Genomic DNA, 27,260 nt, shown 5'->3' with positions numbered 1-27,260 from the left:
ATAAGCCCAGAGAGGCTCTCTTGGAGGTAATAAAGTGATGAAGAATGCAGGTTCTTGAGGGAGATGGACTCTGGGCTCTACCACCAACTCACCACTTGACCTTGAACAATGCACTTCACTTCTCTGAACCTCAGTTTCCTCATCTTTAAAATGGGGGAGATGAATAATATCTACCTCAGAGTGTTTGAAATGAGGATTCAGTGAGATCCTGTATGTGAAGAGCTTAGCACAAAGTGTGGCACTAGTAGGTACTCATTAAGGGTAAACTCTTAATGCTATATTAACATAGCAATAACTGTTAGTACAGTGGCCGCTCACTTATCCAGAAGTCATATCCGGAACATCTAGCATCTTTACACATCTGGAACACGGTTGAGAAATAGGAAGGAAGCAAAAAAATGCCTCTGAACAGTTAAAACAGATACTATAAAATCCCTAAATCAAAGTTTACACATTTACTCATCAAAGAGGCCCTCACACTCATTAGACACAAATATAACAGATCATTTGCTTTCCCAAACTACAACAAATCAGAAAGGAGGTATAAGGATGGCAGCGGAGATTCTAAATTCAAGCAAAATGACAGCAGTCAGAAGTAAGAGCTATTAGTAGGAAAACAGACAGAAAAACTATGAAAAAAAGAATAAGAGCATAAAGCCTAATAACTGGGGCCATTAGTGCAGGCAAACAACCTCACATGCCTCTCTCACTCTAGGTAGCACTCCTGCATTACATCAAGATGCAATCCCTGACTGTCAAACGATCACCTGTAGCCAATGAGAAAAGATTAAATTATTATCAGCATCTCTTATTTAAGAAGGAAGCCCAAAACTCCATTAAAATAATTTTGGTACTTCAAAGTATAAGCTTCTATTTCAAGAAAAATTCCCTCATGATTTCCTAATGATGTCAGGCAAAGAAGTTGCTGCATCCATGAATGCTGAATCTAAAGCAGGATTCTGCTGACACTTTTTCTTCCCCTTACTTGGCTGAGCCGTAGAGTTCCCAGGCTTTGGCAATCCCCATGGACAATCCCTTGCTGGGATTATTGGAGAGAATCTTGGCAGCTTCTTTGGTCTTACCCAGGACATTGAGAACATGTCTGTTGAAAGAGAGATGCCTACTTAGTAACTGGATGGACCTGGAAGACCCTTCTGCCTGTGACTCATAGACAATTATAGGAACATCACTTTGAGAGTCAGCTGAGCACTAAAAAGCATCCTACCATCATGCTCTTGTAGGATCCACCTCAGGCTGGAATGTGTTGGGCTGCCCTAAGCCTGGCCCCTGGTGTACATGCCCAGAGGAGCCCTGAGACCCTGTGTTTCCACTCCACACAAGCCTCCCAATGAACTGAAACCCCTTTCCCTGAGCCCCAGGTACTGTCTGGAATCCAGCTACAGACCATCTGGAATCACAGCAACCTGGAGCATCACTACTGACTAGAAGTGGATGTTGCTAGGGTCCAGCGCTCAGAAGGGAAGCCCCTGTTCCCTCTCTGCCTTGGATTCTGACCTCCTTTCAGGCCTCTTTCTTACCTCAGGACCCTCACAGATACTGTTCCTTCTGCCTGGAATACTAACTTGTACAATGAAGGGGCAGGACCAGATGAACCCTGAGGTTCCTTCTTTTTCTGACACACCAAGACCTACTTACAAGTGGAAACTGTGCTACGAGGTGGAAACACATGACCCAAGGCCCAGGAAGGCACAGTCAGCATTCGAGATCCCTGCCCCCACCTATGACTGTAGGCTCATCAGGCTGACACCTCACTAGTGTGCCCAGGATTGCCCAAAGGACCCACCGATGCACAGCAGGGGTCCGGGAGGCTAGGCCCCCAAAGCTGGCAGAGATGGTGTTGATTTCAATCTGTTTCAGGGCTGCAGAGCCATCTGCGTTGCGCTGGAACATGTAGTCTGAGCGATTCAGGCCCAGGAACACCGTCTGTGGGGAAAACTGAAGGCTGAGGACATTTGCCCAGGGGCTGACTCTGAGGGCCTAGCCACAGAGCTAGGTACCATGAACTCTACGCAGAGGTGCCAGCTAACACTCCCAAACCCAGTGGAATCATTCTTTGGGACATTCCAGGATTGGCCACTAATGTATAAACCCAGTGGGGACCAATGAGAGGCAGATTCCCATGAGCTCAGGGACTAGGCCAAATTCTTCTGGTTAAAACAAAAAAGAGAACGAGATGGGAGGGGCAGGTCCCAGACGGGGGTGAAGTGGGGAATGGTTACCTGGGCAATGCCCTCTTTCAGGACTTGCTTGTGGATGTCAAAGAGATGAGCAGTGAAGTTGTCCCTTTTGATGGTGCTGAAAGAGGACAGAGAATATTTTCTAGGCTACATCGAACATTAAAGGTCAAGGATTCCCATTGTCTCCTGAATCCTCTCTGGGTCTACTGGCTCAAAATCGAACACCCACACCAACCCTGTAGAGAACAGTGGTTTAGAACACAGATTTAGAGCCAGATGACTTGGGTTCAAATCCCAGCTCTACCACTCACTATTGGGCAACCTCAGACAATCATGTCACCTCTATGCTTCAGTTTGCTCATCTGTAAAATGAAGAGGGATATAATTATATTTATAACAGAGAGCTGTAGTGAAGAGTAAAGGTGATATTACATGTACAGAATTGAACATAGTGTGTGGTCCCAAGAAGAATTCAAAACTGGCATACGATATGACCATTCTGTAGTTGTAAGCTTTCTAGTTGACCTAACATTAACTCTCCGTAGCTTCCCCTATGTTCTGGGACCTCCCAAGACAAGTCTTTTCCACCTCTTCCACGGCAGCACTCAGAGATTAGAAGACAGCAGTTATGCCCTGTGCCCCAAAAGGTTTTTCTGACTCAAGCTAAATATCCTAATTTTTTTCTTCAACCAGTCCTTATATGATGTGATTTCCTCAAGGAAGCCTTCCCTATCTGGGTCAGATCCCCCTGGTATGCACTCTCATAGCACTGTGGACCTCTCCTTTACAGTACTGATTGCAGTTGTAATTTTCCATTTTATTTGTGTGATGACTAGTATTATCTCTCCTATTTGACTATAAACCACATGAGGATGGGGACCATGTCTCTGCTAGCTCATCATCATGGCCCAGTGTGCTACTGTGACATGTGACATGAGGTAGGACCCAGCCAGTATGGTTTTCTGGAGCCTTAAGGAAGAAACACCCACAGGTAACTAACTTGTTGCCTCTCAAGATTCAGGGTGGTCTCTGCATGCCTGCTCAAGTCTAACTCTCAGGCTCACCTTGTTACAGGGACCCCACTGAGCCCATGTAGCTCAGGCCTGCCCTGAAGTTCCTCTCTCCCCAGCCAGCTCTCATGGGGTTTCGCAGCCCTTGGTGAAGAGGAGAGTCCCTAAGCTGGGACTCTCCTAGGCTGTTATTCTAGCTCATGGGACCCTGGGCCTTTTCTCCCTTACAGGCTAGGGTTTGTGTGTATTTCAGAGGAGAGGGTAATAGGGAAGACAGGGGTTGCAGAGATGGGCTGCAGGGAAGGTCTCACACATAACTGCAGCTTTAGGATAAAGGTCATAAATCAGGCTGCTCATATTTCCCACAAGCTAGAATCACAGGTACAAAAGCCGGGCCTATCCCGAGAAAGATCTGAGGAAAAGGTGGTGGAAAGGTTTGTACATTCAGGACTCAGTGGGTTTCTAGCTGCAAGTCAATGGTTTCCAAACTTCTTACCATTATGAACCCTTCTCGTTTTCACCCTCACACCAATGTGCACATTTTTAAAAGATTTTGTGGGGACTTCGCTGGTGAGCCAGCGATTGAGACCCCGAGCTCCCAACACAGGGGACCCGGGTTCGATCCCTGGTTGAGGAACTGGATCCCGCATGCTGCAACTAAGATCCAGTGCAGCCAAATAAATAAATATTAAAAAAAGAAAATTTGTGTTTAACAAAATAGTTTTCTTTTGAAAAATTAATGAGACATGCAATCATATATATATATATATACACACACACACACACATTCTCTCTCTCTCTACACACACACACACACACACACACACACACACACACATATTTAATTCTAATTTAATTCTAAAATAAAGAAATTTCCCTTGCCCCAGGGCCTCAAGGGGAAAAAAGATCAAGGGAGAAGAGACAGAGAGAGGGGGATAGAGTGAGTCATTTCAGGGGTTCTGTATCCTTGTGAACTGGGTGTGGCCCAGTCTGCACCCCGTCCCACCCAGAGATAAGAGGCCTGAAGTGACAAGAAAGGGTCACTGCTTAAGAGAAGTAGGAAATCTGATTTTAAACCCATAACCCCTCCTGCCCTCTGTTTTCTCTAAAACTAGGTTGACTCTCCCTAATTACAAATGGAGATTTCAGTCTTCAAAGCAGGGGGGTCATGGGTCAGAGAATCACAGAATGTCAGTGTTGGAAGGGACCTTAGATTTAGGCCAACCTCCCATTTTACAGATGAAGAAATTGAGGCCCAGAGAAAGAGAGGAACTTGCTTGAGGCCATATAAATAAGTGGTAGAGCCAGGGTTAGAAGCCAGGTCTCCTAACTTCTATTCTACAAATTTTTGTTTCTCCTGGGGAGTACCTGTCCCCCACCCCAACAAGTCACCTGCCCTGAGTAATAGCTCATGACTCCCCAGTCTTCCAAGCCCTTGATTCTAGCACCTCACAGCCCCCGAAGCCCCACTGCCCTGTACCTGGAGAGAGTTTGCTCCAGAAAGGCAGCGTTCTGGCTGACAGCATCCACCAGCAGGTTGAAGTCCATTTGTACAGCATAGGCCTGCTCCAGCAGGGCACTCGGGACCAGTGAGGGGAAGAGTGTGAATGGGGCATAGCTCACCACCTGATCGAGGAGAGAGAGTGGGCGCGGTAGAACACCTGTGAATGGGCTGTCTTCCTGCAAACACAACCCCATGGAAAGTGTGCCCTGCATTGACTGAGGACACACAAACTACAGAATAGTGGTTACCTCTGGGAAGGGAGGGAGGAGAACAGGACGAGGAATGGGTATAAAGAGAACTTGCAGACTTTGTTTTTGGCCATTTTTCTTCTGATCTTTTTTTTTTAATGTAAAGAGATCAAATATTACAAAGTCTAGAAGACAAATAAACCAAAAAATTATTGAGCGCTGACTGTGTGCTCAGCACTGTTTTACATACTTTACATGGATTCATCATTTAACGCCATGAGAAAGATACTATTATTATCTATACCTAATAAATAGATAAGGGAACTAAGTCTCAGAGATGTTAAGTAACATGTCCAAAATTATATAAAGCTAATAGGTGACACTGGGATTTGAACCATGAATGTTACTAAACAACAACCACCATACACACACACACACACGCACACACACACACACATAACTCTTAGCCAGTTCACATCCAAGCCCAGTCCTCTTGCCTTCTGGTTGGGGGCGAGGGAGAGTCCTGCAGGTAGGGCTGCAGCAGAAGTGGACTCTGGTCTCCAGAGAAGGAGCCTGGAGTGCTTTGCCCCCAGTATTGGAGATGGTGACCCAGGTTGCCAGGCCTGGAGATCAGCTGCATTCTGAGTTCTCTGGACTTTGGCAGAGCCAGGAAACCCAAATACCATCTAGAATACTATTTTTAGAAGGGGATAATGCATTCTGAGATTTCCAACAACAAATGAACTAGAACTTGGGTAAGAGAAGGTAAGGTGACTTTGTGACTTATATCATGACTTTGTGCTTATATTATGAAGCATTCCTGAGTCTAACCTCTGAGTTATATGCTTGTCATTATAATAGTATGAGTTAAGGGTGTTAGAACTTGGCATTCATATATTAATTTTTTTAATTATTATTTTGAATGGATAATACAAACACATGATATAAATTCAAAAAAGACACAAGGATACATAGTGAAAAGTACATCTCACTACCACCCTAGCCCCAACGACCCAGTTCTCCCCAGAGGCAAATGGTATACCAGTGTCTCACATATCCTTCTAGACTAATGTATATGTATACATACATATTTTCTCTCTTTTTTACACACACACAAGCATATAATACATACATTGTTCTGTCCTTATATTTCAGAGACATTTCTGAATACATTCAAATAGAGCACTCTCATTCTTTTTATAATTTTTTTAACATCTTTATTGGAGTATAATTGCTTTACAATGGTGTGCTAGTTTCTGCTTTATAACAAAGTGAATCAGCTATACATATACATATATCCCCGTATCTCCTCCTTCTTGCCTCTCCCTCCCACCCTCCCTATCCCACCCCTCTAGGTGGACACAAAGCACTGAGCTGATCTCCCTGTGCTATGCGGCTGCTTCCCACTAGCTAACTGTTTTACATTTGGTAGTGTATATATGTCCATGCCTCTCTCTCACTTCGTCCCAGCTTACTCTTCCCACTCCCTGTGTCCTCAAGTCCATTCTCTATGTCTGTGTCTTTATTCCTGTCCTGTCCCTAGGTTCTTCAGAACCTTTTTTTTTCTTAGATTCCATATATATGTGTTAGCATAGGGTATTTGTTTCTCTCTTTTTGACTTACTTCACTCTGTGTGACAGACTCTAGGTCCATCCACCTCACCACAAGTAACTCAATTCATTTTTTTATGGCTGAGTAATATTCCATTGTATATATGTGCCACATCTTCTTTATCCATTCATCTGTTGATGGACACTTAGGTTGCTTTTTGAATTATGGTTTTCTCAGGGTATATGCCCAGTAGTGGGATTGATGGGTCATATGGTAGCTCTATTTTTAGTTTTTTAAGGAACCTCCATACTGTTCTCCACAGTGGCTGTATCAATTTACATTCCCACCAACAGTGCAAGCGGGTTCCCTTTTCTCCACACCCTCTCCAGCATTTATTGTTTGTAGATTTTTTGATGATGGCCATTCTGACAGGTGCAAGGTGATACCTCATTGTAGTTTTGATTTGCATTTCTCTAATGATTAATGATGTTGAGCATCTTTTCATGTGTTTGATGGCAATCTGTATATCTTCTTTGGAGAAATGTCTATTTACGTCTTCAGCCCATTTTTGGATTGGGTTGTTTGTTTTTTTGATATTGAGCTGTATGAGCTGCTTGTAAATCTTGGAGATTAATCCTTTGTCAGTTGCTTCATTTGCAAATATTTTCTCCCATTCTGAGGGTTGTCTTTTGGCCTTGTTTATGGTTTCCTTTGCTGTGCAAAAGCTTTGAAGTTTCATTAGGTCCCATGTGTTTATTTTTGTCTTTATTTCCATTTCTCTAGGAGGTGGGTCAAAAAGGATCTTGCTGTGATTTATGTCATAGAGTGTTCTGCCTATGTTTTCCTCTAAGAGTTTGATAGTGTCTGGCCTTACATTTAGGTCTTTAATCCATTTTGAGCTTATTTTTGTGTATGGTGTTAGGGAGTGATCTAATCTCATACTTTTACATGTCCCTGTCCAGTTTTCCCAGCACCACTTATTGAAGAGACTGTCCTTTCTCCACTGTACATTCCTGCCTCCTTTATCAAAGATAAGGTGACCATATGTCCGTGGGTTTAACTCTGGGCTTTCTATCCTGTTCCATTGATCTATCTTTCTGTTTTTGTGCCAGTACCATACTGTCTTGATTACTGTAGCTTTGTAGTATAGTCTGAAGTCAGGGAGCCTGATTCCTCCAGCTCCATTTTTCGTTCTCAAGATTGCTTTGGCTATTCGGGGTCTTTTGTGTTTCCATACAAATTGTGAAATTTTTTGTTCTAGTTCTGTGAAAAATGCCAGTGGTAGTTTGATAGGGATTGCATTGAATCTGTAGATTGCTTTGGGTAGTAGAGTCATTTTCACAATGTTGATTCTTCCAATCCAGGAACATGGTACATCTCTCCATCTATTTGTATCATCTTTAATTTCTTTCATCAGTGTCTTATAATTTTCTGCATACAGGTCTTTTATCTCCTTAGGTAGGTTTATTCCTAGATATTTTATTCTTTTTGTTGCAATGGTAAATGGGAGTGTTTCCTTGATTTCACTTTCAGATTTTTCATCATTAGTATATAGGAATGCCAGAGATTTCTGTGCATTAATTTTGTATCCTGCTACTTTACCAAATTCATTGATTAGCTCTAGTAGTTTTCTGGTAGCATCCTTTAGGATTCTCTATGTATAGTATCATGTCATCTGCAAACAGTGACAGCTTTACTTCTTCTTTTCCAATTTGGATTCCTTTTATTTCCTTTTCTTCTCTGATTGCTGTGGCTAAAATTTCCAAAACTAAGTTGAATAAGAGTGGTGAGAGTGGGCAGCCTTGTCTTGTTCCTGATCTTAGTGGAAATGGTTTCAGTTTTTCACCATTGAGGACAATGTTGGCTGTGGGTTTGTCATACATGGCCTTTATTATGTTGAGGAAAGTTCCCTCTATGCCTACTTTCTGCAGGGTTTTTATCATAAATGGGTGTTGAATTTTGTCGAAAGCTTTCTGTGCATCTATTGAGATGATCATATGGTTTTTCTCCTTCAATTTGTTAATATGGTGTATCACATTGATTGATTTGTGTATATTGAAGAATCCTTGCATCCCTGGGATAAATCTCACTTGATCATGGTTTATGATCCTTTTAATGTGTTGTTGGATTCTGTTTGCCAGTATTTTGTTGAGGATTTTTGCATCTATATTCATCAGATATATTGGTCTGTAATTTTCTTTTTTGTAGTATCTTTGTCTGGCTTTGGTATCAGGGTGATGGTGACATCGTAGAATGAGTTTGGGAGTGTTCCTCCCTCTACTATATTTTGAAAGAGTTTGAGAAGGATAGGTGTTAGATCTTCTCTAAATGTTTGATAGAATTAGCCTGTGAAGCCATCTGGTCCTGGGCTTTTGTTTTTTTGAAGATTTTTAATCACTGTCTCAACTTCAGTGCTTGTGATTGGTCTGTTTATATTTTCTATTTCTTCCTGGTTCAGTCTCAGAAGGTTGTGCTTCTCTAAGAATTTGTCCATTTCTTTGTGGTTGTCCATTTTATTGGCATATAGTTGCTTGTAGTAATCTCTCATGATCCTTTGTATTTCTGCAGTGTCAGTTGTTACTTCTCCTTTTTCATTTCTAATTCTATTGATTTGAGCCTTCTCCCTTTTTTTCTTGATGAGTCTGGCTAATGGCTTATCAATTTTGTTTATCTTCTCAAAGAACCAGCTTTTAGTTTTATTGACCTTTGCTATTGTTTTCTTTGTTTCTATTTCATTTATTTCTGATCTGATCTTTATGATTTCTTTCCTTCTGCTAACTTTGGGGTTTTTTTGTTCTTCTTTCTCTAATTGCTTTAGGTGTAAGGTTAGGTTGTTTATTTGAGATGTTTCTTATTCCTTGAGGTAGGACTGTATTGCTATAAACTTCCCTCTTAGAACTGCTTTTGCTGCATTCCATAGGTTTTGGGTCATCATGTTTTCATTGTCATTCGTTTCTAGGTATTTTTTTATTTCTTCTTGGATTTCTTCAGTGATCTCTTGGTTATTTAGTAGTGTGTTGTTTAGCTTCCATGTGTTTGTATTTTTTTACAGATTTTTCCTGTAATTGATATCTAGTCTCATAGCATTGTGGTCGGAAAAGATACTTGATATGATTTCAATTTTCTTAAATTTACCAAGGCTTGATTTGTGACCCAAGATACAATCTATCCTGGAGGATTTCCCATGAGCACTTGAGAAGAAAGTGTGTTCTGTTGTCTTTGGATGGAATGTCCTATAAATATCAATTAAGTCCATCTTGTTTAATGTATCACTTAAAGCTTGTGTTTCCCTATTTATTTTCATTTTGGATGATCTGCCCATTGGTGAAAGGGGGGTATTAAAGTCCCCTACTATGATTGTGGTACTGTTGATTTCCCCTCTTATGGCTGTTAGCATTTGCCTTAGGTATTGAGGTGCTCCTATGTTGGGTGCATACATATTTATAATTGTTATGTCTTCATCCTGGATTGACCCCTTGATCATTATGTAGTGTCCTTCTTTGTCTCTTGTAATCATCTTTATTTTATTTTATTTTATTTATTTATTTATTTTTTTGTGGTACGCGGGCCTCTTGCTGCTGTGGCCTCTCCAGTTGGGGAGCACAGGCTCCGGACGCACAGGCTCAGCGGCCATGGCTCACGGGCCCAGCCGCTCCACGGCATGTGGGATCCTCCCGGACCGGGGCACGAACCCGCGCCCCCTGCATCGGCAGGCGGACTCCCAACCACTGCGCCACCAGGGAAGCCCCTCATCTTTATTTTAAAGTCTATTTTGTCTGATATGAGAATTGCTACTGCAGCTTTCTTTTGATTTCCATTTGCATGGAATATCTTTTTCCATCCCCTCACTTTCAGTCTGTATGTGTCCCTAGGTCTGAAGTGGGTCTCTTGTAGACAGCATATATATGGGTCTTGTTTTTGTATCCATTCAGCCAGTCTGTGTCTTTTGGTTGGAGCATTTAATCCATTTACATTTAAGGTAATTATTGTTATGTATGTTCCTATTACCATTTTCTTAATTGTTTTGTGTTTGTTATTGTAGGTCTTTTCCTTCTCTTGTGTTTCCTGCCTAGAGAAGTTCCTTTAGCATTTGTTGTAAAGCTGGTTTGGTGGTGCTGAATTCTCCTAGCTTTTGTTTGTCTGTAAAGTTTTAATTTCTTCACTGAATCTGAATGAGATCCTTGCTGGGTAATCTTAGTTGTAGGTTTTCCCCTTTCATCACTTTAAATATGTCCTGTCACTCCCTTCTGGCTTTCAGAGTTTCTGCTGAAAGATCAGCTGTTAACCTTATGGAGATTCCCTTGTATGTTATTTGTTGTTTTTCCCTTGCTGCTCTTAATATTTTTTCTTTGTATTTAATTTTTGATAGTTTCATTAATATGTTTCTTGGCATGTTTCTCCTTGGATTTATCCTGTATGGGACTCTCTTGGCTTCCCAGACTTGACTGACTATTTCCTTTCCCATATTAGGGAAGTTTTCAACTCTAATCTGTTCAAATATTTTCTCAGTCCCTTACTTTTTCTCTTCTTCTTCTGGGACCCCTATAATTCGAATGTTAGTGTGTTTAAAGTTGTCCCAGAGGTCTCTGAGATTGTCCTCAATTCTTTTCATTCATTTTTCTTTATTCTGCTCTGTGGTAGTTATTTCCACTATTTCTTTTTAAATTTATTTATTTATTTATTTATTTATTTTTGGCTGTGTTGGGTCTTCATTGCTTCGCGCAGGCTCTCTCCAGTTGCGGCGAGTGGGGGCTACTCTCTGTTGTGGTGCACAGGCTCAGTAGTAGTGGTGCACGGGCCCAGCTGCTCCGCAGCATGTGGGATCCTCCCGGACCAGGGCTCGAACCCGCGTCCCCCGCATTGGCAGGTGGATTCCCAACCACTGCACCACCAGGGAAGTCCCTTGCCACTATTTTATCTTCCAGGTCACTTATCCATTCTTCTGCCTCAGTTATTCTGGTATTGACTCCTTCTAGAGAATCCTTAATTTCATTTATTGTTGTTCATCATTATTTGTTTGCTCTTTAGTTCTTCTAGGTCCTTGTTAAATGTTTCTTGTATATTCTCCATTCTATTTCCAAGATTTTGGATCATCTTTACTATCATTACTCTGAATTCTTTTTCAGGTAGACTGCCTAATTCCTCTTCATTTGTTTGGTCTGGTGGGGTTTTACATTGCTCCTTCATCTGCTGTGTGTTTCTCTGTCTTCTCATTTTGCTTAACTTACTGTGTTTGGGGTCTCCTTTTTGCAGGCTGCAGGTTCGTAGTTCCCGTTGTTTTTGGTGTCTGCCCCTAGTGGCTAAGGTTGGTTCAATGGGTTGTGTAGGCTTCCTGGTGTAGGGGACTGGTGCCTGTGTTCTGGTGGATAAGGCTGGATCTTGTCTTTCTGATGGGCAGGACCACGTCCGGTGGTGTGTTTTGGGGTGTCTGTGACCTTATGATGATTTTAGGCAGCCTCTCTGCTAATGGGTGGGGTTGTGTTCCTGTCTTGCTAGTTGTTTGGCATAGGGTGTCCAGCACTGTAGCTTGTTGGTCATTGAGTGGAGCTGGGTCTTAGCATTGAGATGGAGAACTCTGGGAGAGCTTTCGCTGTTTGATATTATGTGGAGCCGGGAGGTCTCTGGTGGACAAATGTCCTGAACTCGGCTTTCCCACCTCAGAGGCACAGGCCTGACACCTGGCCGGAGTACCAAGACCCTGTCAGCCACATGGCTCAGAAGAAAAGGGAGAAAAAAGAAAGAAAGAGAAAATAAAATAACATAACATAAAGTTATTAAAATAAAAAAATTTTCAAAAAAAGGAAGAAAGGAGAGAGCAACTAAACCAAAAAACAAATCCACCAATGATAACAAGCGCTAAAAACTATACTAAGAAAAAAAAATGAAAAAGAAAAACGGATAGACAGAACCCTAGGACAAATGGTAAAAGCAAAGCTATACAGACAAAATCACACAAAGAAGCATACACATACACACTCACAAAAAGAGAAAAAGGAAAAAAATGTATCTTTTGGGAAGTCTGAGGTCTTCTGCCAGTGTTCAGTAGGTGTTCTGTGGGAGTTGTTCCACATGTAGATGTATTTCTGATGTATTTGTGGGGAGGGAGGTGATCTCCACATCTTACTCCTCCGCCATCTTGAAGGTCTCTCTCATTCTTTTTAATGGCTGTATAGTATTCCATTCTTTGTATATACCATAATTTATTGAATCTAGCCTTCTATTATGAACATCAAGGTGGTTTCCTTTGTTTCCTCCATTACACCTCGATGTTTTAGTGAACATCCTAGAATATACATTCTAGGTATTTTGTGTCTGAGAAGGTTCATAAATTGTAAATTTCTTAAAGTAGAAATGTCAGGTAATTAATGTAAATCCAATTAAAATTTTCTAAATAATTCCCAAATTGCCATCCTCAGCATCAATTTAAGACAAAATTAAGGAAGGGTGTTTGTGAGAGTAAGGTTTTTTTCAGCTTGAAGCCTTTAGGAGTTAGAGTGGGAAATATTGCACATATGTAAGGGGTGACTTAATACGCTGAGTGCATGTGTGACAACTGCAGGGGTATTTCCTTGGTTTTAAAGCTCAGAACTCTGACTCCTCCATCAAATCCCATATGGCATGAAAAACTCCTGAAGAGTTTCTCTGTTAAGACTTCCTTCTGCCTCTGTCCACATGACTCATTATGCCCACTTGGATTTGGGATCAATAGTATAGCACTGTTCTCTGCTGTCCATAGGCTAAAGGCTGAAACACAGTCTTTTCACTTTCGATAGACACACAGACATAGAGTCATATTCTTCTATTATAAGAAAAACTATAGCACATGCATGGCAATAAACACTCATCTTCATAGCCAGGAAAACAATACAACAGAGAGTGACAGAAGTAAGAATTCCCATCTTATCTAAAGGGGGCAGTCATAACTCCACTCTAGCCAATTGCTGCCATGAAGGAAAGTGAGCCAGGATTGCCAACTGACCTGATTTTTCAAGATAAGCTGGGTATCTAGAGTTTTTTTTTTTAATTTCATGATTTTAAAAAATGTTGAATAAACAAAATAAGAAATGAAAGAGGAGAAATAACAACTGATACCACAGAGATATAAAAAATCATAAGAGAATACTATGAACAGTCATATGCCAACAAATTGGACAACCTAGAAGAAACAGACAAATTTCTTGAAATATACAGCCTGCCAAGACTGACTCAAGAAGAAACAACTTGAACAGAGCAATCACTAGAAGTGAAATTGAATTTGTAATAAAAATACTCCCAGCAAACAGAAGTCCAGGACTGGATGGCATCGTAGGGAAATTCCACCAAACATATAAAGAAGAACAAATACCTATCCTTCTCAAACTATTCCAAAAAATTGAAGAGACGGGAGCACTCCCAAATTCATTCTACGAGGCCACCATTACACTGATACCAAAACCAGACAAAGACACTACAAATAAAGAAAATTACAGGCCAATATCTTTGATGAATATAGATGCAAAAATTCTCAACAAAATATTATCAAACTGGATCCAACAATACATAAAAAGGATCATACACTGTGATCAAGCTGGATTTATTCCAGGGTCACAGGGATGGTTCTACATTCACAAATCAATCAATGTGATACACTACATTAACAAAAGGAAGGATAAAAATCACATGACCATCTCAATAGACACAAAAAACACATTTCACAAAATTTAACATCCATTCATGATAAAAACTCATCAAAGTGGGTATACAGGGAACATACCTCAACATAATAAAGGCCATTTATGACAGACCCACAGCCAACGTAATACTCAACAATGAAAAGCTGAAACCCTTCTTGCTAAATTCAGGAACAAGTATGCCCACTCACACTGTTTCTATTTAACCTAGTATTGGAAGTCCTACCCACAGCAATCAGACAAGAAAAATAAATAAAAGGTAACCGAATTGGAAGTGAAGAGGTAAAACTATCACTATTTGCAGATGACATGATACGTTATATGGAGAACGCTAAAGTCTCCACCCCAAAACTATTAGAACTAATAAATGAATTCAGCAAGATAGCAGGATACAAGATTAATATACAGAAATCTGTTGCATTTCTACATACTAATAATGAAATATCAGAAAGAGAAAGTAAAAAACAATCCTGTTTAAAATCTCAAAAAAATAAAATCCCTAGCAATAAATTTAACCAAAAAGGTAAAAGACTTATACTCTAAAAACTATAAAAACATTGATGAAGGGAACTGAAGATGATTCAAAGAAATGGAAAGATAGCCCATCATCTTAGATTGGAAGAATTAATATTGTTAAAATGGCCATACTACCCAAAGCAACCTACAGATTTAATGCAATCCCTATCAAAACACCCATGACATTTTTCACAGAACTAGAACAAATAATCCTAAAATTTATACGGAACCATAAAAGACCCTGAAATGCAAAGCAATCCTGAGAAAAAAGAACAAAGCTGGAGGTATAACCCTCTCAGACTTCAGACTATACTACAAAGCTAGAGTAACCAGAACAGTGTGGTATTGGCACAAAAACAGACACATAGATCAATGGAACAGAATACAGAGCCCAGAAATAAACCCATGCACCTATGGTCAATTAATCTACCACAAAGGAAGCAGGAATATACAATGAAGAAAAGACGGTCTCTTCAATAAGTGGTGCTGGGAAACTGGACAGCCAAATGTAAAGCAATGAGATTAGAACATTCCCTCATACCATATTCAAAAATAAACTCAAAATGGTTTAAAAACCTAAATGTAAGACCTGAAACCATAAAATTCCTAGAAGAGAACACAGGTGGAACACTCTTTGACATAACACAAAACGAAAGACAACCTATGGAATGGTAGAAGATATTTGCAAATGATGCGACTGACATGGGGTTAATATCCAAAATATACAAACAGCTCATATAACTCAATATCAAAAAAACAAACAACCCAATCAAAAAACGGGCTGAAAACCTGAATAGACATTTCTTCAAAGAAGACATACAGATGGCTAACAGGCACATGAAAAGATGCTCAAGATCGCTAATTAGAGAAGTGCAAATCAAAACTACAATGAGATATCACTTCACACCTGTCAGAATGGCTATCATCAAAAAGACTATAAATAACAAATGTTGGAGAAGATGTGGAGAAAAGGGAACCCTCATACACTGTTGGTGGGAATGTAATTGTTTCAGCCAGTATAGAAAACAGTATGGAGGTTACTCAAAAAACTGAAAACAGAACTACCATATGATCCAGCAATTCCATTCCTGGCTATATATCCAAAGAAAATGAAAACACTAATTCAGAAACATACACCCTAATGTTCACAGCAACACTATTTATAATAGCCAAGATATGGAAGTAACCTAAGTATCTATCAACAGATGAATGGATAAAGAAGACATGGTATATATATTCAATGGAATACTACTCAGCAATAAAAAAGGATGAAATTCTGCCATTTGCAACAAAGTGGAGGGGATTAGGCTTAGTGAAATAAGTCAGTATGATATCAGCATTCTGTATAATATCACTTATTTATAGAACCTAAAAAATAATACAAATGAATGTATATGCAAAACAGATTCACAGACATAGAAAACAAAGGGGTTTCTATATGTGGTTACCAAAGTGGGGAGGGACAAATTAGGGGTATGGGATTAACAGAAACAAACTACTATATATAAAATAGATAAGCAACAAGAATATACTGTATAGCACAGGTAATTATACCCATTCCCTTGTAATAACCTATAATGGAGTATAATCTGCAAAAATACTGAATCACTATGCTGTACACCTGAAACTAACACAATATTGTAAGTCAACTGTACTTCAAAAAAAAAAATGTTGGCTCTGACTTTTTAAAGACAATCTGGTGAAAAAACTGTTAACAATGCTTGCCTCTGGGGAGGGAAAACCATTACTGGAGGAAGGACTTATTCTACACTGAATACCCTTTTGAATTTTGTACACTGGTCATGTATTTTAAAAAATAAGTGAACTCTCTAAACACTGCAGGAGTCAACTATTTAATCTGCACGTGGTTGGTCTGTAGGCCTGATCTACAGGATAAAGTTCACACTCTTCTGCCCAGTACCCTAAGCCTCTTGGCTGTCTGACTTTGGCCTGACTCTTTCCCACTATATCCACTTATGTCCCCTGCATTCAGCTGCATTCTCTTGAACATGTTTTGCCTTTTCCTTCTTTGGGGTTTCTGCTATGCTGTTCCTTTCTGTGATTTGTCTTTTAAGATATAGTTCAAATACTACTAATGAATTGATCCTTCTTCCAGGTGTCCTATACAGTATCCTGGGAGAGGCAGTAAAAAATGTAATTTCAGAGCATGGACTCAGGAGGCAAACTCCTCGGATTTGAATTCTGGCTCTGCCAATTATACCACCATTTAAACGACCTCAGGGAAGTTACTTAAATTCTCTGGGCCTTGGCTTCCTCATCTCTGCTGTGGTGAGGATTAAATGAGTTAGAGATTCCAAAATGTTTAGAATAGTGCCTGGCAGGTAGTAAATACTCAATAAATGATAGCTAATATTGTGTAGCAGGTGGCCTATATTTCTTCATAGAACTGACATTATTATTATTATTATTTTTTTTTTTTTTTGGCGGTACGTGGGCCTCTCACTGTTGTGGCCTCTCCGTTGCGGAGCACAGGCTCCAGATGAGCAAGCTCAGCAGCCATGACTCATGGGCCTAGCCGCTCCACGGCATGTGGGATCTTCCTGGACCAGGGCACGAACCCATGTCCCCTGCATTGTCAGGTGGACTCTCAACCAATGCGCCACCAGGGAAGCCCTAATGCGCCACCAGGGAAGCCCTATTTTTTTAAAGACTTTTTTTGATGTGGACCATTTTTTTTTTTTTTTTGTACGCGGGCCTCTCACTGCTGTGGCCCCTCCCGCCGCGGAGCACAGGCTCCGGACACGCAGGCTCAGCGGCGATGGCTCACGGGCCCAGCTGCTGCCCGGCATGTGGGATCCTCCTGGACCGGGGCATGAACCCGTGTCCCCTGAATCGGCAGGCAGACTCTCAACCACTGTGCCACCAGGGAAGCCCCTGATGTGGACCTTTTTTTTTTTTGATGTGGACCATTTTTAAAGTCTTCATTGAATTTGTTACAATATTGCTTCTGTTTTATGTTTTGGTTTTTTGGCCATGAGGCATGTGGTATCTTAGCTCCCCGACCAGGGATCGAACCCATACCCCCTACACTGGAAAGTGAAGTCTTAACCAGTGGACCACCATGGAAGTCTCCAGAACTGACATTATTTAATTTTGTCTTGTGGTACATTCTCCAACTAGACCATGAGCTCCAGAGGTCAGAACCTCTGGCTGACTCACCTGTGTCTTCAGTGCCTAGAATGGCTGGGCATAGAACAGGCACCTGGTAAAGATTTGGAATGAAATCCCCCACACATACATACACACACACACATTTCCTGTCTTTTTTCTCTGGACTGGAAATCTCACTGAGGACTGTGCCTTTTCTAGGCTCCACTGACTTCCAGAAGGACCAGCTGTTTGACCTGCACACAATACCTATTGATTAACAGAAGAAATAAAATCTCGGAGTGGAAGGTGCTTCATCATGGGTTCACACAAGAAGTTCACAAAATCTGAAGTTCACAAACCATGCAATTATATTCCCAAAGCCAGAGGCAGACTTTTTATAATATCAGCCTACCTTAGGTGACAGCCATTCTCATTCACTTGGCCCTCAGTAAACAGTTATTAAATTTGGACTCTCTATCAGGCCCTTAACTAGGTTCTGGGCACACAGAGACAAAAGAGTACGTGGCTTGGTAAAAAAAGTATGTGGCTTTGGACTTCCCTGGTGGCGCAGTGGTTAAGAATCCACCTGCCAGTGCAGGGGACACGGGTTCGAGCCCTGGTCCAGGAGGATCCCACATCCCACATGCCACAGAGCAACTAAGCCCGTGCACTACAACTACCGAGCCTGTGCTCTAGAGCCCGCGAGCCACAACTACTGAGCCCATGTATCACAACTACTGAAGCCCACGCACCTAAAGCCCATGCTCCACAACAAGAGAAGCCACCACAATGAGAAGCCCACGTGCCACAACGAAGAGTAGCCCCCGCTCACAGCAACTAGAGAAAGCCTGCATGCAGCAACGAAGACCCAAAGCAAAGCAGCCATAAATAAATAAATTTATAAATTTGTTTAAAAAAAGTATGTGGCTTAGTTACTAATGTGGATAATCATAAGGTATATGTTAAGTCTAGAAGAGGTTGTCTAATATGCTTCTTTGTGTAAAAAATGGGGAAAAGGAATATATACGTATTTTCTTGTTATGAGTAAACTAACTAAAAATATAAACAAGAATACTAAAACACGGGATGCCTTCAAGGAGGGAGAACTGAGTGGCTAGGGAATGTGGAAGGGAGGGTTAAACTGTAAACTCTTATACCCTTTGAATTTTGAAGACTGAAAATGTCTTACTTAGTCACAAAATTAAAAGTTTTTCTTTTTTAAAGGATGAGATTTTTTAAAGATGTGGTTTAGACTAAGCAGTTCTACTTTTATGTATCAACCCTAGAGAAACACTCATACAGGTGCCCAAACAGGCATGTATGTGGATGTTCCCTGTAGGGCTATCTGTAGTCATAAAACATTAGAAATCACCAGAATAGCCATCAGTAGAGGAAAGCTAAACTGTGATCCATTCACACTTGAAATCCTATGCATCAGAATGAAGCTGACCTTTACGGCGGGAGTTGGAAAGAGTTCAAGACAGACCGTTAAATGAAAAGAAAACAAAAGTATATCACAGCATAACATATATTATCCAATTTGTCTTTTAAAAACTATATACAGTTGACCCTTGAACAACATGGGTTTGAACTGCACAAGTCCACTTATACGCAGATTTTTGTCAATAGTGGATGCTACAGTACTATGCAGTCTGAGGTTGGTTGAATCCATGGATGCTGAACCTCGGATACAGAGGAACCGCATATATGGAGGGCCGACTATAAGTTATATGCAGATTTTCAACTGTGCAGAAGGCTGGCACCTCTAACCACAGCACTGTTTAAAGGTCAACTGTATTTCTTTATATACATATATATGTATGTAAATGCACAGAGAAAGACCTGGAAGGATATACCACAAACTAATTACAGGAAAGGCAGTGTGACTAGGGGGCCTTAAAAAATAACAGTTTACTGGGCAAGGTGCTTCACATGAATTACCTTCTAATTCTCTTACCAACTCCATGAGGTAGGCCCCATTATTATTCCTTTTTATATTTGAAGAAACTGTAGCTGAGAGAGGCTATGTAACTTGCCTAAGTCACACTTCAAGCCCCAGACTTAAATTTGATTACTCTAGCATGGTGCTTTTTAACTTTACATACTTCTAGAGATCAATTTTAGTTATTGAAAAAAAAGATAATTCAAAGGAGCTGCCTCCAGCCTGGCAGGGGCCTAGTAGGATCCAAGCAGTGTGGTCAGTGCTGTGAGGAGGGGTCAGGGGCTTACATCCGAGGAGCTGGGCTCTTGTGAGGTCCTTAGCAACACTCCCTCCGCCAGGGCCCGGTCCACAGCCTGCCTTGCTAGCTCCTCCAGCTGCTGTTCATCCTGCAAGAGGCTCCCCCAGCCGGTGGCCATCCCGACCTGCAACAGAAGGAGACAGAAGGGCTGACAGATGGCCTGGGGCCCAGCAACTGGCAGTGTGGTACAGGGGAGTGAACACTGGCTGGCAGTTCTTTACAATTTCCATGAGCACAAAATGGAAAGCTTGACAAAGCATTTCCATTGACACTCTTTCTTTTGAGTCCTAATCCAATGACAGCCTTATTCTCACAGTAAGGAAGCGGAGGCTCAGAGAGATGAAATGACTTGCCCAAGGTAATGACTAGTAAAAGCTGGATTTGAACTCGGGTCTCTGGACTCCCAGCCCAATGCTTTCCATTGGAGAAAGAGGCACTAATAACATATGTGATCGTGGCAAGTTCTTTCTCCTCCCAGAGCTGCAGTTTCTCTCCCTGCGAAACAAGGGGTCTGGGGTAGACCACGGTTTCCAAACCGGCTGAATATTCTGGAGAGCTTGGAAAATAATACAGATTCCTGGGCCCTACTAGAGATTCTGATTCAAGAGGTCTGAGAGGAGGGAAGGGCTGAAGCTCTGTATTTTTAATAAATTTTCCTGGGATGGGAACTGCTGCAATATATTATTAATTTCCTTTCTAGCTCCAACAACCCATGTTGGCAGGTTTCAAATAAATTATGTGGGAGTGGGGGAAAGGAGCTCTTTGTGGAATACTATTAAATGCAAATAAGGTGAACTCCTTTCTCATACTAACCAGAGGCAAACTCACTAGCAGGAAATGATTACATTACTTGTATGGACATCTATCATCATAGAACCAAAAGACAGAAAATATTCTTGAGAAATCATATTAGGAGGATAGAAATCATTGAAACCCAAGTGCCCAACGTAATAGGAGGAGTCCAACTGGCTGCCAGAGACACACAGCGTGAACCAGCTCACACTTTGACACTCACTGATTTTGCAGCAGGCCCCAGGGGTGTAAGAAAATCTGGATAAAAATCTGGAAACACCAGTCATTAGAACATGGCTGCCCAGCTCAGTGGTCCCAGGAAGAGAGCTGGAGAATGACAAGTAACCTCCATCACATTCAGCTCCATCCCCCACTCCCCATGACAGAACTGGTGCTAGACCAATAATGATAGTCTGTCGGCCTCAGCACAATGTTTTGAAAGAATGAGCATGTGATTTCAAGAGGGTCCTGACAACAACCCTGTCAGGTGAGACACAGATAAGGGCAGTCATAGTAGAGAACAAAGCTCTGAGGTCAGTCAGACCTGGGTTTGAATCCATAATAATTACTTCCTTTATAAATAAGGTCACCATGTGGATTAAATGAAAAAAAAAAAACCTGTGTGTAGTTCCTTAGCAGTGTTTGAAGCTCTATACATGGGAGCTTCTTTTTTGGCTGTACCTACTTTACAGGTAGAAGACTTGTCAGAAGTCAACCAGCAGCCTGGTGGCAGAGCCAAGACTAGAACCTGTGACTCTGACATTAGAGCAATGGAACCCTCCATTGGCCCCCATCTCTTCACAACTCTGGGATTCTATCATCTCCGCCTGCTGTTGGGTTTTTGTTTAGCTGGCACAAACACTGATTGGCGTCTAATGCCAGGACCCTGACTGAGGATGCAAAGAAAGATAAGACAAAAATAATTACTATGAGAAGTGATAATTGGGCCCTTTGTTTTTCTCATTCTACAGTCTCAATCCTTCTTGTGGCTTTATTTCTGTTTTGCTGATGACACTGGAATCTATAACTTCACTGCAGTGCTTTTCCTGACCTTCAACGGAGAATATCCAACTGCTTACTGAGCGTCTCCCCATAAATCTGCTCCTACTCTTGATGAACCCGACCCAGGCACCCAAGCCTTGTACATACGTCTTTCCTACACCCCATTCTCCCCAAATCCTGTGGATTCTATCTCAGTATACAGTACTCTGAATTCCTCGATTTCTCTCCACCTTCACCGTTAGGAGGCGTGGTTCCGCCTACCACCATCTCTTCCCTAGGCACGAAACAGATTCGGAGTAATGTATCTTCAGGACACACCAGCTAGTCTCCCGCTTCCAGGCCTTGGCATTTGCTGTCGTCTCTCTTTGGGACAGTCCCCACCGCTCACGACTTAGTTTCAGAAGCCGTCCCTGTTCCCCGCCCAGGGCTTCTTTCTACGGCCCATTAATTTTCCCTGTATCATTGGGAATAGTGTTTCTTGATCACTTCTCTAGCTCCAGCGCCTACTACTGTATTCAATGAATGTTAAATGAAAGAATGATGAATGAATGACATACTGGAGCCAGATCACCAAAAGCCTTAACACTCCCACAAGAAAACCCCGGTCGGACTTAAAAGCCAAGGGCGAGGCCAATGCCTGCGTGAGGCCCGGGGCAACAACACGGTCTCCTGCCCAGGCCTGCCCCACCTCACAGCCCGCTCGCTCCCACCAGAGGCAAAGTTTGGTTCTAATCGCTTCCACTTTTGTTGTTTAAAAAAAAACAAACTCCGGCTCTAGTCTCACCGGCACCGAGTGCCCGACACCAGCACAATGTGGAGTCAGGAGATCTAGGAAATCTGCAGTCAAGACGCACCAGCCCCACCCCCTCACTGGACACCAGCTTCTAGGTCCCTGCCATGGGTATGAGCTGCGACATCTCCTGGTCTCCGGGGCTCCAATCTCTGACAGACCCCTCCCTCATGGCCTTCCTCCCGAAGAAACGTGACCCTTGCCGGCCGCCGTTGCCGTGCCCCAACCTACTCGTTCGTCGTCCTGCCGCTCTCCGTACTCAGGCGCCCTCGCGCCTTTACCGGAGCTTCAGGGGGCGGGGCCTCTATGTGATCCAACGCGCTTGCGCGCCCCACCCCCCTTCCCGGGCAGGGCTTAAAGAGCCCCGGAGCTGGACGGTGGCTGGGAAGGGGCGGTCCGTGTGAGGGCAGCTTTGGAACAGCACCTTGGGAAGGAAAGGACGAGTCGTGTTGGGTCCGCCGGGAGCTACGGATTTGCAAAGCTAAAGCTCGTAGGGCGTCAGAACTGCTGACTTCCGACGCAAGATGGGGAAACTGATACTCAGAATGGGACAGTCACTACCTTGGGGACACACAGTTGGTGGTAGTGGGTGTGGTAATAGAGGCCCAGAGACAGAGACAGAGCCCAGCGCAGGGTCCCATAACACGTTAAAGGCTGAGCCAGTGTTGGAACCCAGCTGGGTCCCAGAAAGGAACACCCGATTTCTCCAACCCTGGGACAGCTGCAGGAAAAGACTTAATGGCAAAAGGAAAGTAATTTCATTTTTCCAGCAGTTTTAAAGTTAGGGACGTTTGAGGGTGATCCAGTGTTTCACAAAATGTCCAATATCACTTGCATCAGGATCTGGTGCAATTTTTTTTTAATGCAGATTTTTTTATCCCTACCTCCATCTCACCCCTTGGCAGCTCCCCAGTTCTTTAAGTGTTCCTTCTTTCTGGATTGTGATAGGATTCTTCTCAGTCTGAAGCACCTGATATGAATTTTAATTAAACTGAATTTATCAGTCTGGGCTCTGGGGAATTAACCATGAATAAGACAGAGCCCCGGCGTTCACATCTGATTAAAAAGGTAGACAGGTAAACAGTGTTTTTCTGGGGAAGTAGGGAAGGCTTTTGGGGTCTTGAAGGACAGGTAAGCATGTGTAAACAGTGAAGGAAGTAGGGGTGGAGGTTAGAGGCAGGAAAGGGGCTAGTGTACCAAGTAGCAGGAGCAGAAACAGCGAAGGCAAATAATTCTGAATGTGGCTAGTCTTGTTTTAGAGACAATGAGGAGTTTGGTGTAGATACTGAGGAGGGTCTGGGGGTTGGAGCAGGCTTTTAGGAGCTCAGTCTTTGGGAGGGAGCCTTGGATGCTAGGTTAAGAAGTTTAACATTTGTCCAGTGAGTTGTCTAAGGATATTAAGGAAGAGGGAGACATGGTGTGTTAGGTGCTGGTTACAGCATGGCAAATGGTTTGTAAGTGGGGAGACCAAGGCCAGAGAGAGATCTCAGAGGTAGTTAAGGTGTGAGATGATGAGGCGGGGCCGAGCAGATGGAGAGAAGGGGACAGATTAAAGAGAGATTTAGGAGAGAGAACTCCGACTGATTATAAATCAGCAGCCCAATCCAGGGTACAGGATGTTTCCAACTCCTTAAATAAAGTATGTGGGACTTCCCTGGTGGTCCAGTGGGTAAGACTGCATGCTGCCAATGCAGGCGAACCGGGCTGGATCCCTGGTCGGGGAACTAGATCCTCCTGCATGCATGCCTCAACTAAGAAGCCCACATGCCACAGTGAAGATCCCACTGGGCTAACAAGGAACAAAGGAAGCTATTTCTAGGGCAGCATGAAATTAAAAATAAAAAATCATGACCCAGGGTTCTCTGTGCAGGTTCTCCTCTTCCAAGATGGGTGCCAAATGATGTGTATCATGTGCCTATTTGTGAGATTTGGGGAGGATCCCAGACCTTAACACCCCTTTGGTTGTGTCCTCTCACATTGTGGCAGGTAAGGTATTTTCATTCCCATTTTGTAGATGTGGCAGTTGAGCCTCAGAAGTTATGTGACTTGTTCAAGGGGATCCAGTTTGTGGTGGGACTGGAAGTGAGGGGCTCTTGGCCAAAGATGTTTCCAGCAAGGCTTTGCCTTTCTTGCTCTCTCTGCCCAGATGCTTTTCCTCTAAATCTTGGCATAAGTGGCTCCTTCTTGTCATTCAGATGTTTCCTTCTCAGATGACATCCCCACCTGATCAGCTTGTATCACATTTTCCTGTGTATTTTCTACATAGCACTTATTAGTATGTGAAATTATTAATTTTATGTGTTTCCCTCCACTAGAATGTGAGCCCCATGAAAACAGGGGCAATATCTGTCTTGGTCACCACTTTACCCCCAGCACCTGGAATAGTAGATACTCAATAATATTTGCCGACTGATGGAAATAAGCTGGGGAGGGAGGAAGGGAAGGAAACCAACATTAAGTGAAAGCTTGGGATGTTTCAGGTGCTTCTCATAAACTATCTCATTTGATCCCCTCACAGCCTTTCCAGGTGGGTACTGTATCTCCATTGGCTGATAAGAAAACATGGGAAGTGAGGTCAAGTCAGTCGTTTGTTACTTCTGAGGCCATAGGCTCCTTTGAGAATCTCCATTAGACACAAACTTTTAGCAGACCATGTGGGGGAATTCAGAGACCTCTTCAGGCCTACTCAGGGATCCAAGATCAAGGAACCCAGGATTAGGGAACTTGCCCGAGGTCTTTCTGGCCTCAAGCCTTTGCTGGTTCCTCCCTCCATGGCAAGGATAGATTCCCTTTAGTGGACATCAGGGAAGCTGCTGAAGATTTTGGAGCAGGGCGAGTGTATGATGTCTTGAGCCTTTGATGTCTCCGACCTGAGTTCAAAATCTGACTCCACAAACTATCAGTGTGACTATGGGCAAGACTTCTCACCTCTCTGAATCCCACTTCCCTCACTTTCAAAATGGAATCTGTTTTTCGGTTTTTTTCTAACAATACCTAATCTTTATCTGATCTGCTCATTAAGTGCCGGGTACTTGGCTGCTGGCTTTACAGTTATCTCACTTTCACCACAAACCTGTGAGGTGAGTACTGTTATCATGTCCATTTTACAGCTGGGGACTGGAGGCTTGAAGAAATGCCCTGACTTGCCGAAGATCATGCAGCTTTACACTCTTAGCCATTGTGCACCTACACACGTACCTTGGGATGTGCCACGAGCTCAGGCTTCCCAAAGCTGACTTCTGAATCCATTGCAAACTCTGTTGGGTTTGTGGGAACATTTGAGTCTAAATTAGTTTAAGAAAAAGGCAAGGAGGGCTGCACTGCAGTGTGAGTGGAGGCCAATCTCTTTGTATGTTGCCTTTCCCCCGTAAGGGCCTCTGGCCAAGCCTAGACTGGGCCTCTTGACTGGGACATCTGTGTTGTCCCAGGGTCTGCATTGCACGGAGGTCTGCATTTGTGCACGTGGCTGCTCTCTTTTTAGCAATGACATCACTCTGCCTGGAATTATGAGGCTGTCTCCACACCTGGCTGGGGCCACTTCTTGGCCGTTAGGAGTGGAATTCCTGTGTCTTCCAGCCCCTACCTACGACAGGCCTGGCCGAGCCATGCTGCTCAGGAAATGCCTTTGGAATCAAAGGGAGGACTCGTCCATGTGTTGAGGATTTACTGTGTGCCAGGCCTATCCCGGACACTTTACATGTGTTATCTCATTTACACGCCCCAGTAATCCTGGGAGGGAGAAGTTACTGTCTCTATTTTACTGAGAAGAAACAGACTCAGTTGGGCTTTGCCTTAGGCCCACTTCAGGTGATTGATGGCACCAGCACTGACTCTAGGGCCTGTGTGCTCATCGTGCACGATGAATTCTTGAGGCTGTGGGCTGATAAAGGGGAAACATTCCTCAGCACCCAGGATCCTCAGAGACTTTCTATCAACAAGCTTCTAGTCCAGCTCTCATTTCATCCATGAGGAAACAGGAACCCAGAAAGGAGCGATGACGTACTCATAGCCCCTCTTTTCCGCTTACTACTTATCCGTTGGTTTTTTTTAAAAAAAATATTTATTTATTTATTTATTTATTTATTTATTTATTTATTTATTTATTTATTGGCTGCATTGGGTCTTAGTTGCGGCACACAGGATCTTTCATTGCGGCGCTCGGGCTCTTCGTTGTGGTGCATGGGCTTCTTTCTAGTTGTGGCTTGGGAGCTCCAGAGCATGTGGGCTCTCTAGTTGTGGTGCACGGGCTCTCTAGTTGTGGCTTGTGGGCTCCAGAGGGCATGGGCTCTGTAGTTGTGGCACGTCGGCTCAGTATTTGCAGCGCGAGGGCTTAGTTGCTCTGTGGCATGTGGGATCTTAGTTCCCTAACCAGGGATCTAACTGGCATCCCCTGCATTGCAAGACAGATTCTTTTTTTTTTTAATTTTTTTTATTTTTGGCTGTGTTGGGTCTTCGTTGCGGTGCACGGGCTTCTCATTATGGTGTCTTCTCTTGTTGTGGAGCACGGGCTCTAGGCACATGGGCTTCAGTAGTTGTGACACATGGGCTCAGTAGTTGTGGCTCACGGGCTCTAGAGCACAGGCTCAGTAGTTGTGGCTCACGGGCTTGGTTGCTCCGCGGCATGTGGGATCCTCCCAGACCAGGGCTCGAACCCGTGTCCCCTGCATTGGCAGGCGGATTCTTAACCA

The 27,260-nt window shown here is 42.8% G+C and overlaps 1 protein-coding gene across 2 annotated transcripts in view; it reads right to left on the bottom strand.

Moving 5' to 3' along the window:
- GSS (glutathione synthetase) overlaps positions 1-22,872 on the bottom strand; it is a 34,369-nt gene extending 11,497 nt beyond the window's left edge. The window contains exons 1-6 of one of the 2 annotated variants that reach the window (XM_060078028.1): positions 22,804-22,872; positions 19,978-20,112; positions 4,689-4,834; positions 2,241-2,316; positions 1,805-1,944; positions 986-1,102 (exon numbers count right to left, since the gene is read on the bottom strand). In XM_060078028.1, the coding sequence (XP_059934011.1) occupies positions 986-1,102; positions 1,805-1,944; positions 2,241-2,316; positions 4,689-4,834; positions 19,978-20,106 (608 nt within the window). In that variant the 5' untranslated portion in view covers positions 20,107-20,112; positions 22,804-22,872. Of the gene's footprint in view, positions 1-985; positions 1,103-1,804; positions 1,945-2,240; positions 2,317-4,688; positions 4,835-19,977; positions 20,113-22,566; positions 22,689-22,803 lie in introns of those variants that run through there. The other variant, XM_060078029.1, reaches the window with a different exon arrangement.
- Between the last annotated feature and the right edge of the window lie 4,388 nt (positions 22,873-27,260).

Source organism: Mesoplodon densirostris, chromosome 16 (genome assembly GCF_025265405.1).
Source record: "Mesoplodon densirostris isolate mMesDen1 chromosome 16, mMesDen1 primary haplotype, whole genome shotgun sequence".
Classification (NCBI taxonomy): Eukaryota; Metazoa; Chordata; class Mammalia; order Artiodactyla; family Ziphiidae; genus Mesoplodon; species Mesoplodon densirostris.
The sequence above is the reverse complement of the archived record's forward strand: the minus strand, read 5'-3'. Positions and strand labels throughout refer to the sequence as shown.